Source organism: Camellia sinensis, chromosome 12 (genome assembly GCF_055761805.1).
Source record: "Camellia sinensis isolate YWXY chromosome 12, ASM5576180v1, whole genome shotgun sequence".
Lineage (NCBI taxonomy): Eukaryota > Viridiplantae > Streptophyta > Magnoliopsida > Ericales > Theaceae > Camellia > Camellia sinensis.
In genome coordinates, this window is record NC_138972.1 from 10,515,952 (window position 1) to 10,529,283 (window position 13,332).

The 13,332-nt window shown below is 39.2% G+C and overlaps 1 protein-coding gene across 4 annotated transcripts in view; it reads left to right on the forward strand.

Moving 5' to 3' along the window:
- The window catches only part of LOC114259196 (kinesin-like protein KIN-7K, chloroplastic), an 85,100-nt gene extending 72,548 nt beyond the window's left edge, over positions 1-12,552 (forward strand). For all 4 annotated transcript variants that reach the window (XM_028199209.2, XM_028199193.2, XM_082898120.1 and 1 more), the window contains 7 exons: positions 297-524; positions 1,711-1,851; positions 1,937-2,062; positions 2,187-2,237; positions 8,001-8,048; positions 8,150-8,350; positions 11,633-12,552. In XM_028199209.2, the coding sequence (XP_028055010.2) occupies positions 297-524; positions 1,711-1,851; positions 1,937-2,062; positions 2,187-2,237; positions 8,001-8,048; positions 8,150-8,350; positions 11,633-12,253 (1,416 nt within the window). In that variant the 3' untranslated portion in view covers positions 12,254-12,552. The remainder of the gene's footprint in view (positions 1-296; positions 525-1,710; positions 1,852-1,936; positions 2,063-2,186; positions 2,238-8,000; positions 8,049-8,149; positions 8,351-11,632) is intronic.
- Positions 12,553-13,332: the final 780 nt, after the last annotated feature.

Sequence of the window (13,332 nt, forward strand, 5' to 3'; positions counted from 1 at the left end):
AATGGGTTTCCAAACTATTGGGAGTTCTGAGAAATGAAGTTTACATTTCTTTTATAGTAGTCCTCAATCTTTATCTTTGTTTTACTTTGCTTCAATTTCATGATTTCAATCTTGGCTTTTCTTCATTTGGATTTCTGTGTGGTTGCAAGCACATGTAATTGTTGTGTGTTCTAGTAAAATTTTCCTGTACTGTTAAAGTGGTAGATGCCTAGTTCTGTATTTTCTTCTTTGTTATTATTTTTTCTGTTAACTTCTTTTTTCCCTTCACTTTCTAATTAATTCTACATTTTAAACAGAAACGAGATAGTGGTTCAGGGGCTTTGGCAAGCAACAGTGATAAATCAAGTGGAGTCAAGTCTATTAGTACACCTTCAACTCCTCAAGCAGAAAGTGTTAATTTTCAAATGGAATCCAGGCTTTCACATTCTCCACTTACGGAAAACACTCGTGCGGATCTCTTATCAGAGGCCAGACAGCATAGAGAAGGCCCTGATGATAAGTTTTTGGGACAAGAGACTCCTTTGGTATGCAATAGTTGTTTTCTCTTTTTAAACTGTAAACAACTGAATTAAATACATCTCGTCTGCTAGGTTTTATATAGTGAAGTTCTTGAAAACTTTTGCAGGTATTGGTTTTAAAAGTTTTGAAGACATGATTAATGTCTGAAAATATTGTTGAAATGTTCAAAACAAAAAAGGAAAAAGAAAGTATCCCACAGAGAGAGAGAGAGAGAGAGAGAGAGAGAGAGAGAGGAGAGGGTCAACATTTGGAGGGGGCAGATGAGCAACTTTCCTGTATACTTTTGGAACCATGAGTCCCTTTGTTTAGTCATCAGTAGTTGCCTAGGTTTGGCTATAAGATTTTCAGAATACTATATATATACACACTAGTAGTGGGTGCAAACGGGATGCGTTCGCAGTTCTACATTTAAATTTTAGGGCAATATGATTAATGAGGACAACCTTTAGCATTTTGTGGCAGTTTGATGAATGAGAAAAACTGTCCATCAGTTGTTGGATGTGGAGGGCATAGTTGGGAGAAAGAAAAGAGCATGCAGCATTACCACTAAATGGGACATACACTTTATATAATAGGATATGTATTCATTTCCTTGTTACTGTGTTCTTGAACTTGGGAATGCATAAATTCAGCAGGTGCTTGCCTGTTGATTATATTTTTTGAAGCCTATTTTTGCTGCTCTTGCCCAAAGGATATGGCCCTCCCGTCCTATTTCCTAAGACTTTTGCTATTTAAGTACAGGAGAATGTCCTTAATGTGCATCTAGTTGAGCCCAGGTAGTTGTAACAGGCTTAGTTGAATGAGTAGAGTTTGCAATCTCCTTAAAGTGCAAGCCAATGGACATATTATGAAGTAAGATTAACTGTTCATTCCTACCCTTTCTGGTTCTCTATGTAAGGCACATTGGAGTTGCCAAGAAGTATAAATTTTCTATGTCAGTGAATCTTGTTAGGTTCACTTTTGATATTCCTCCCGCTGTCTCTGTTAAAATTTGACTACATTTAGTCAAAGCTGGAATTGCAAATTCACATTAAGATGTTGACTAAATATTTAAAATTCAAATCCATTCTTCCTAGTGTCATCTTGATAACTTCTATGATGTATTTAATTTAGTTGTATAATTGAAGACTTGGCAAGAAGAATGGTTTTGCATAGCCTGATTTAGAACTCATTTGTCTTATTCAATGCCAGACTAGCATAAAGACAATTGATCAAATTGATCTTCTGAGAGAGCAGCAAAAGATATTGTCTGGAGAGGTGGCACTTCATTCAAGTGCTCTAAAGCGGTTGTCTGAGGAGGTTGCAAGAAACCCTAGAAAGCAACATATTTATGTAATATCTTGATTCTGTATCATTTGTGTTTACTACTGCTCTTTATTGCCTTGAAAATTCAACTAATATTCTTTTTGAATTTAAGGTGGAAATAAGAAAGTTGAATGATGAAATCAGAACGAAGAATGAACAAATAGCTTTGCTCGAAAAGCAAATTGCTGATTCCATTAATGATTCTCACAGCAAAATGGATAATGTAGAAGCATCACAAGTGAGTTGTGTTCTTGAGTTGCATAGGATGCTTGCTTCTTAATTATTAATTAATTTGAGAACTATTGCTGCTCCATGCTGCTGTCCAGGAAGATTTATTAAACTAATTTAGTTTTGAATTGCAGTCTGTAGCTGAACTAATGGAACAACTGAATGAGAAGTCCTTTGAGCTTGAGGTGATTATATGTCGGTCATCATGACTTGTGAATATCATTATTTTATGGACATAATTGGAAATTGAATTGGAAACCAAATGATTTCGTCTTTTGTTTCTTTCCTTTTTTTGATATGGAGATGCAAATCTCTCCTACAGTGCTAGCTTTTTTAAAACAAATGGAATCATTAAAATGAGACTCTAAATATTACTGTTAGACTCATCTCAAATACTGCGCAAAATATGTGTTGGAATGATTTTTTTATTTTTTATTTTTTTTCCATTGGATGGCTGAATGTTCATTATTCAATTAATTGAACTGAATGTCCTGTTTTACTAATGTTGCTCTTGAAGCTTGAGTAACCAGTTTAGGGTTTGATAGAATATCATCCCCTATTTATAAATGAAGATTAGGGTTTACAAGATAAGACAATTACAAGTCGAGCCCTGACGGCATAGAATAATTACAAACCAAAAAGCTCAGATAACAATATAATATGCTAACACTCTCTCTCAAGCTGGTGCGAAGATATTTCTCATGTCCAGCTTGCCTAATATGTCATGAAATGGTTTATTCCCAACCCCCTTGGTGAGAATGTCAGCAAGTTGTTCACCAAACTGGACAAAAGGGGTACAAATGGTACCACTAGCGAGTTTCTCCTTAATGAAGTGACGATTAATCTCAACATGTTTTGTCCTGTCATGTTGAACTGGATTGTGAGCGATGTTAATGGCGGCCTTATTATCACAGTATAACCGCATGGAGTCCGTCTGATCAATACCTAGATCACTCAGCAATAACTTGATCCATAAAAGTTCACACACACCTTGTGCCATAGCTCTAAACTCAGCTTCTGCACTTGACTTGGCAACCACATTCTGTTTCTTACTCCTCCAAGTAACTAGGTTGCCTCCAACAAAGGTGCAATACCCTGAAGTCGATCTCCTATCAATTACTGATCCAGCCCAGTCAGCATCTGTATAGGCTTTCACACGAAGATGATCATACTTTGAAAAATAAAGACCCTTGCCAGGAGCTGACTTCAAGTACCTCAAGATTCTCATGACAGCCTCAAAGTGAATCTGATGAGGAGCATGCATAAACTAACTAACCACACTGACAGCAACAGCAATATCAGGACGGGAGTGAGATAGGTAAATGTGCTTACCCACTAATTGTTGATAGCTCCCCCTATCAACAGTTTCTCCTCCTTCATCATCCCCCAATTTCTGATTGGGTTCCAGTGGAGTGGCACATGCCTTGCAGCCAAGCATCCCAGTTTCCTTCAGTAGGTCAAGCACATATTTTCTCTGTGAGATAAATATCCCATCCTTAGAGCGAGCAACTTCAATTCCCAGAAAATACTTCAAGCTTCCCAAGTCTTTGATTTCAAACTCATTAGCTAAATATTTCTTCAGCAGAGGTATTTTTCCACTATCATTGCCTGTAAGAACTATGTCATCTACATAAACAATAAGTGCTGTAGTCTTACCACGTGAGGAATGTTTCACAAACAAGGTGTGATCTGCCTGACTCTGTTTGAAGCCATATTTAAACATAGCCTGAGTGAATCTCTCAAACCAAGCCCTTGGAGACTGTTTGAGACCATATAATGACTTCCGAAGCTTGCATACTTTGCCTTCTGTCTGATGATCCTCAAAACCAGGAGGAATGTCCATATATACCTCTTCTTCGAGGTCACCATGGAGAAAGACATTCTTGACATCAAACTGATAAAGCGGCCAATCTAGATTAGCTGCTAGAGAGAGAAGTACTCTGACTGAATTCATCTTAGCCACGGGTGCGAAGGTCTCTTGATAATCAATGCCATATGTCTGAGTAAACCCTTTTGCCACAAGTCTTGCCTTGTAACGCTCAATAGACCCATCTGCTTTGTGTTTCACAGTATATACCCATTTACATCCCACAGGTCGTTTGCCTGTAGGTAACTCAATCAATTCTCAAGTGCCATTCTTCCTAAGTGCTTTCATTTCCTCAATCATGGCTAGTTTTCACTCAGAGGTAGCAAGAGCATCCTGAAAATGGTTAGGAATGCTAACAGAGGAAATATTGGACACAAACGCTCTATATGAAGATGAAAAATGAGTGTAGGACACAAACTGTGAGATAGGATGTTGAGTACAAGATCTCACATCCTTTCTTTTGGCAATAGGAACATCAAGATCAATGGACTCAAGAGATTTAAAGTTACCTAAACTCTCATCAGAAGCAAGAGATGGCAGTGGAGGAGCAGAAGTGGTCCCTTGTATCTAGTTAACTTGTTGTCTGTCTATGTCTCGGACATAAACATGCCCGTCCTTATCCTTGGTGACATTGGGTTCTATAGTCCCAGTAGAAGAGGGTGGTGCAAGAACAACTGGTTCCAACATAGGAAGCACAGTAGAAGAGGGTGATGTCAGAACAACTGGGTCCACCATAGGAAGCACAGGACTCACTTCACACCAAGGCTCCCCCGGAAATGAGGACGGTGACACCGAAGAGGACAAGAAATAGGATTGGGACTCAAAGAAAGTAACATCCATGGACACAAACCACTTACGAGAAGAAGGGTGGTAACATTTATACCCCTTTTGAGTAGGAGAGTAACCAAGGAAAACACACTTGAGGGAGTGAGGGTCCAACTTACCTCGAGAAGGAGAGTGATTATGAACAAAACAGACACAACCAAAAATTTTGGGAGGAATATAAAACAAGGACTGAGAACCTAGGAGGACGTGAAGAGGAGCTTGTTTTTGCAAGACCTGAATAGGGAGACGATTAATAAGATGGGCAGCGATGAGAACAGAGTCGCCCCAATAGGGCCGAGGCACACTCATAAAAAAACACATGTACCGAGCCATGTCAAGAAGATGCCGATTCTTGCATTCCGCCACCCCATTTTGTTGAGGGGTATTGGTGCAAGAGGTCTGATGGATAATGCCATGAAAAGAGAAATATTGTCCTAACCTAGAATCTATGTATTCCCCGCCATTATCAAAACGAAATAGTTTGACAGTGGCCCCAAACTGAGTACAAATCATCTTATGAAAATTGCGAAAGACAGAAAAAACCTCACTCTTATCTTTCATGAGATATACCCAAGTAGCACGAGAAAAATCATTAATAAATGTAACAAACCATCGATGACCTTTCACAGACATAACACGAGAGGGATCCCAAACATCAGAATGTATTAATGAAAAAGGAACTAAACTTTTATTCAAACTGGGAGCAAAAGAAGCTTTGTGTTGTTTTCCAAGTTGACAAGACTCACAAAGAAAGTCAGTCACATGATGATTTGTGAAACCAGATGGAAATAAATGTTTAAGTAAATAAAAAGAATGATGCCCAAACAGTCATAAATCAGCGGGGGTAGTAGAAGACGTGGTGGAAGAATGAGCAAGTTTGTCCGGTTGATCCAGGAAGTAGAGACCATTTTCTGCACTACCACTGCCAATCGTCCTCCTCGTGACAAGATCCTGAAAAAGACAATGATCAGGGAAAAACGTCACACTACAATTCAAATCTTGGATAAGACGACTCAAGGATAACAGATTAACAGAAAAATTGGGAACATGGAGAACAGAAGATAGATGTATGGTAGGAGTGACTTGGACTAAACCTTTTTCAGAAATGGAAGGAACAGTACAATCTGCAATCCTAACTTTGTCCGGACCTGAAGAGGGCTTATAGATAAAGAAAAGATCAGAGGAGCCAGACATATGATCGGAGGCACCGGAATCAATAATCAAAGGCAAAGACTTATGACACAGGAAAACACAAGGAGAAGAGGCTAAATTACCTGAGCGGGCAAAGGACGAGGAAGCTGTACTGAGAGCAGTAGAGGACCACTGGTCCAACAATTGGCGCAAAGCATCCTCCAGCTCAGTATCAGAAGCTTGGCCAACAGAAGCAGAATTAGAATCAAATGTATCAACGACACTAGACTGATGAGCTCGGGAATAGAAACCACGTCCTCTAGACTGGCCGGATCGACCTCCTCGAGAACCAGACCGATCACCTCAACCCCCGGATGGAGTCCTATGCAGCTTCCAACACGTCTCATAAGTATGCCGCGACTTCTTGCAATAATCACAGAATACAGACTCCTTGGTAGCAGACGGAGGGATGGGAGTCGGGTTGAGGCCATCTCGAGGAGTAAACAGTAATGCTGAGCGGTCAATAGAGACAGGGGACATCATAGCAGACCGGCGACTCTCCTCATTCTGTACATAGGCAAATGCCTCCTGATGTGAAGGAAGAGTGTCCATACCCAAAATTCGACCCCTAACTGGATCATACTCCACATTTAGGCCTGCCAGAAATTTAAAGACCCGTTCCCGTGCGATAAACTTCTTGTACCCGACAGAATCAGCAGGGCAAACGGGCTTATAGTCTTCCAGGTGGTCAAGGCGTTTCCAGCCGTTGGTGAGGAAAGTGAAATACTGAAGAACAGTCTGCTCCCCCTGAAGTGAGCTCTGAATAGAGCGGCGCAACTCAAATGCCTGTGAGAAATTCCCATTGCGGGAATAGGTGGCAGCTACAGCATCCCAAACATCCTGGGCAGTCTCCATAGACAAGTAGCTCTTACCAATTTCAGGAACCATCGAATGAATAAGCCAACCCATAATCAAAGAGTTGGTAATCTTCTATTGGTCATAACCTGAGTCAGTGGTACTAGGTGCCTGTATCCTGCCATCCACATACCCCATCTTCCCTCGGCTCTTCAAAAATATAGTCAAACTTTGAGACCATGCTAGGTAGTTCTAACCATTAAATAGAGAGGTGGTGATTTTCAGACTAGGGTTGGGGTTCTCAGTCATGGTAGTAGGTATAATGAGACTCTCACTCCTCGGTGTTTGAGAAGTAGACGACACACTGGTGGAATCTGCCATCGATACTATACTACCGAACCCGCAACAAAACTAGTGGCAATCACAAACCCGGAAGGTGGTGATGAAAGAACAGGCACAATGACCACTATATAACAAAATTAAGAGGCCATTTTTTTTTTTTTTTTTTTTTTGTATTTATTTAGTTATTCATTTATATATGTATTGGTACGGTCTATATACACGACATAAGTATACCAAACAGTGATGAGAGTATACCAGAGAGAGATCGACGAACTGCTGGAAGATCGACTGGCGGAGGAGATCGACGGGCTGAGACTGAGGAGGTCGATGAGCTGAGGAGATCAACCGAGGGAGGCGGCTGCGTGACGATCGCGACAGAGGAAGGCGACTGAGTGACCACGGCGATTGAGTGAGGAAGACGAAGCAGAGATCGACGAGAGGAAGGCGACTGAGTGACGACGGCGACCTGAAGATCTCAGCAGATGATCAACCTAGGTAAGTTTCGAACCCTAGAGTCGTTGGTGCAAAGGTCGACCAACAAGGGTGAGCCGAAACCCTAGAGGTTCTGCTCTAATACCATGAAGCTTGAGTAACCAGCTTAGGGTTTGATAGAATATCATCCCCTATTTATAAATGAAGACTAGGGTTTACAAGATGAGACAATTACAAGTCGAGCCCTGAGGGCATAGAATAATTACAAACCAAAAAGCTCAGATAATAATATAATATGCTAACAGCTCTAACTTATAGTTGAGACTAAACAGGATGTGATGAGTTACAATTTAGAATAATGTGTATAAAGCAAAAGTAAGCAGGGAATAACTAAAATATTCTCCTCAGTCTCGGATAGTGATCATCCTACAATGTATAAAGTTTTTTTTTTTTTCCCTCTTCCTCAGAAGCAACTTATTATTATTTCTTTCTACAGGTTAAAGCTGCAGATAATCGAATAATTCAAGAGCAGCTCAACCAAAAAGTACTGCCGTACAGGACTTGTTCAATTTCTATAGAACTTTTACTTGTTTCATGATTTTACTGGTTTAGAATCTGTTGTAACCAAATATATTGTTTTTTCAGATCTGTGAATGTGAAGGACTGCAAGAAACAATTGCGTCCTTGAAACAACAGCTCTCTGATGCACTAGAGCTGAAAAATTCCAATCCAATCATTGAGCATTCACAACGTTACTTAGAAGCACAAAGCATTAACGGAGATTGCATGGCCAACGAGAGTAAAGTGTTAAGAGATTCAAATGAAAGGTTGCTTCTACAAGCTCAGGTTAGTTGAAGGAAACTTATGCAATCACATAAAATCTGTCATTAGTTACATGCAGTATGATACATTTTTGTTTAAGTATCTTTGTTGATTTGTCCAAAATGTTTATATTTCTTTAAAAGCCAAAGTGAAACCTATAAATCATTTCAATAGTCCTTGTTGAATGATGAATGTAAGTAATGATTTTTTCCCTTTCACATGTTTTAGAGTGGGTGATAGTCACAGAATATAGTTTTGGCATGACACCTGGTATTAGCGGTGAAAGTTTAACCGACTCAACCAAACAGACCAACAAAACCGGCCGAAAAAAACAGTTCTTGGTCTGTTTGTTCCCTTAAAACGGTCTGTGCGGTTTTGATTTTATTAATTTTTTTGGACTCAGTTTGGTTGCGGTTTTCTTGTATGAGAGACCAAAACCCACCGAACCGGACCGTTTGTTATTTTACATCCCAGCCATCCACACATACCCTAGAAGTAATGTGAGTCATCCACACGTGTAACATTTATATCCCCATCATCCCTCACACATTGCTCCTCTCTCTCCCCAATGGCTTTTTGTAATCACCGTCGAAGTCCATAAAGCTTTGGCTCATTGATGTCTTCGATTTACCACTCTCAACCAGATCTAACATATAGCAATCCATGTACATGCTGCATGACAGAGATGCTTATCTTCTTTACCAGATCTGGAAAGTGAATAGATTATTTTCCGTGGGTGGTGATTTCTCTCTACTTCTGTTACTCTACATCTTTCCCTATAGCTTTTATTTTTCTGTTTAAAAAATCTACGATTTTGAGTTCTCATTTTTCTATGCTCCTTCTCTTTTGCCTTGGAAAGTGACCTTTTGGGTCTTCAAATATTTTCTCCTCTCTGTTTGGTTTACACCATCCGCGAATAAACCGAATTGAAACCGACCGTACCAATATACAATGGTTCGGGACAGTTGAAAGCTTTTCTTGGTTGGTGTCGGTGCGTCCATATACAAAACCGAGGGGTTTGGTTCGGCGAGAATTTTGCTCAATCACTGACCGAACCGGACCGATTTCACCCCTACCTGGTGTAGACAAAGGCATTTTCGAATGTGTTTGCGATGACATCTAATTTAGAGAGTTCAGAGGAGTTTTGGGACTCATCTTTGGAGAATAGTTGGTCACCCGTTTCTTTGCTTGGATGGCAGCATGAGAAGCTATTTGGATGAAGAATAATTTGGGTAAATTATACTAACCTTCCTTGAGGTTTGGAGAAAATACAACAAACTCCACATTTTTGGCATAATTACATTAGGTCTCCTAAATGTTTTAATTCAAAGTTTCCTTTTTCCTCAATAATTTGGTAAGTCATATTGATAGAAAAATAATTTCATCATCTCTTTTGCACTGAAGTGTATATTTTTCCTTGTCCATCCTTGTGTTTCACATCATCTGCAATAAAACTTCCTTTATACTTACTAAAAGAGAGGTTGGTGTAATTATGCAAAAATTGTTAGGCTTGCTGTATTTTCTCCAAAACTAAGGGGAAGTCGGTGTAATTTACCCAAGATAATTTGAGAGTAAGGGCAATTTCTTGATGGATTGGTTTGCATGTGCAAGAGAGGGGTAGTGTAAATTATCGTTTAATTTATTGTCAATTTGTAAGAGGTGTGGAGTGGTGTTCTCAATCTTTTCAGTGGAGTGGGTCGTGTAATATTAAGCACGCAATTTGCTTGCTTCTTGCACCGAAGGTTGTGAAAAGGGAGAATTGGTGTTGGTGGATCCGGTTTTGCATCTTTATGGTTAGGTTTTCTATCATTGTGAATGGGGTTGCTAAAGGTTTCTTTGACAATTTGAGGCAGGGAAATTTTATATCTCCCCTTCATAGTAATGGGTTTCTTCGTAGTATCATTCAGAAAGTGGTTGGTGCCTGCTATTTGACTAAATTTTAAAGTTGGAGGCATGGTTGGTGAGATGTTATCAATTGATCATTTATTATTTATTGATGATACACTACTATGTTTTCTGGAGCGAATGAGGGAGTACTAAGTGTACCAAGATGCATAATATTTTGTTTTGAAGCTGTATGGACTGAGATTTAGTTTTATGAAGAGAGATCATTCCGCTGGGGGGAGCTTCGAGGTGGAGATTTGGCGGCTAACTTGGGGTGCCGGGGGTAGTCATCTTACTAGGGTCCTATCTGGGGTTGTCACTGGGCTCTTCCCTCAAGAGTAAAAAAGTGTGGGATATTTTGGTGGAAAAGTTTGAGAAGAGGCTAACTAACTTGGAAAAGGCAATATCTTTCAAAGGGGATCATACTTCGATAAAAAGCAATAGTCTGCCAACATGTGTTTTATTTTCACCATTCCTTTCTCAATGACAAAGAAGTTGGAGAAAATGATGAAAGATTTTTTTTGGCAGGGCCTTGGGGAGGAATTTAAGTAAAGCTAGTTTACCTTAGAAGAGAGGGGGCTCTAGTGTTTGAACACTAGAGTTTTTCAACAAGGCCTTATTGGTGAATGTTTATAGAGATTTTCTTGGGAAATTTTGTGGAGCAGGCAAGTTATGTCTATGATTGGGGTGATTGGTCTGCTTGTTGCATAAGGGGGTTGCATGATGTGGATATTTGGAAGTGCATCATGAAGGTAAGGGATGATTTTTTTCCGACTTACATACTAGTAGGTGATGGTCACAAAATATAGTTTTGGCTTGACACCTGGTGTGGACAAAAAAGGCTTTTGAGGGAGGTCTTTGCGGATATGTTTGCTATGACATCTAATTCACAGGGGAACAGTGGTGGAGTTGTAAGACTCATGTCCTTTGGGCGGCTCAAAGTAAGGACATGAAACATGGATAAATGCTTTGTTTCCACACAAAAACGGAACCTTCATTTTGAGAGTCAGAAAATGTTGTGGAGCGGGAAATTGAAAGAAAGACGCAACGGGGACGGTCTTGTAAACAAGAAAGAGAGCAGGGTCTTGTAAACAGCATTGAGTGGCAATGCCACATAAGTCATTAATAAACTAGTTAGTAAATTGGCGGTGCCCCATGGCTTTATTGGACCCATTGTTTGGTAAAGTTCTATATGCATAATTGAATTTATCAAAAAAAAAAAAAAAAAAAGGTTCTATATGCATAATCTTATGGCTTGAAAATCAGCTAGTTTACAGAGATGCCATTATATGTTTACATTAATGAACTAGATAAATAAATGGTTTTGATGATGTGTCCATAATTTTTTTCCATCTTATTCCTGACAAGAAAGGAAGGGTATGCTTTGGTTATCTTAATCTATCAACTTTTATTTGTAATCAGGGAACTGAAATTGAAAGACTCAAACATAAAGTGGCTGAACTAACTGATGCAAAAGAGCAGCTAGAACTTCGGAACCAGAAACTAGCAGAAGAGAGTTCATATGCAAAAGGATTAGCCTCTGCTGCTGCTGTTGAGCTCAAGGCGTTGTCAGAAGAAGTTACCAAACTCATGAACCATAACGAGCGACTATCTGCTGAGCTGACGGCACAAAAGAGTTCCTCCCCAAGCCAGCGTAGAAATAGCTCCTCCACTATCAGGAACGGCCGCAGAGATGGTCACGTCAGGCGGCAGCAGCAGGATCAAGGTGGCGGTTTGACCTCAGATTTCAAGAGGGAACTAGCTTTGAGCCAGGAGAGAGAGCTTTCGTATGAAGCTGCTCTAGTAGAAAAGAATCAAAGAGAGGCCGAGCTACAAAAGAAGGTAGAGGAATCCAAACAAAGAGAGGCTTATCTTGAAAATGAGCTTGCAAACATGTGGGTTCTTGTGGCAAAGCTAAAGAAGTCTCATGGAGCCGAAAATGATGTTTCAGTTTCTGGGTTCACTAGAGAAAGCCAGGAAGTCAATGATGGTCTTGATCTTCAAATTTGGAATGAACCGGAACCGACAAAAGGCTTTCAATAGAATTGGTTTGATTTTTTATATATGACTGGACTGAGATTGTGTGGTGTGTGTATTATGCATGGGGTGTTATGGGTTGGTTGTGTATTCGGAGTGAGGCTCTCTCTCTCTCTCTCTCTCCCTAATGTTGATTCTTTTGAGTGTATTGTTGTACAAATCAGGTTTCTCTTCTTCGTCAAGTGTATCTAGCTAGTATGGTCTCATTACGATAATGACAAACGCTGGTCACATGTTCACTAGTGTACGAATGTAATTTTCCTGATCCAAATGTATGGCGTTGATTATTGTTTCTCTGATCCAAATTGTAATTTTTTGGTAATTAATTTTTGCTGTTGGCTGCTTTGACATTCAAGATGGGGAACCATATATATAATTAATTTTTTTTTTTTTTTTTTCCCATTGGCAACCATGTTTTGAATAAGAATTGATGCGTTGTATTGCATTTCCCCCAGAACAACACTATACACCGAACAAATTTTTGGAAGTAAATAATAACTGTGCTCAGGGAACAACCATGCATTTGGAAGTAGGCCTGTAAACGGGTCAAATTTGGGTCGGATTGGATAGAATCCGATCTGATTAACAATTAATCCGAATCCAATTATCAAAAATCCGACAATGCATAATCTGATCGGATTCATTTTATTTGTTTGTTTTTTTTTTTTTTTGTTTTGTTTGTTTGTTTTTTTTTAAACCAGTCATATAACACTTGCCAAAGCACAATCTAAGAAAATTATGGGTAGCGTTTGGTAGAGTTTTGTAAATGTGATTTAAGAGTATGAGTTGTATTTTGAGTTTGTGTGTTGTGGAATTATGATTTGAGTGTAGAAAATTTGTTTGGTAAAGAGTTTTGAAAATAGTTTTGAAAAGAGTCTTGATTTGAGTGGGGAATTATTGATGTGACATTTAAAATTTGATACAAAAATTTATAACTCATTCAATTCAAAATTATTTTAAAGCACATAAAAAATTTTAAAATTTTCAAAAAATGTTTTTTTCGATTATATATCAATTGCAAAAAAAAAGAATTGTAAAAAAAAAAAAATCACTATTCCGGACGACTGGCCGGACGTCCCGTTTTG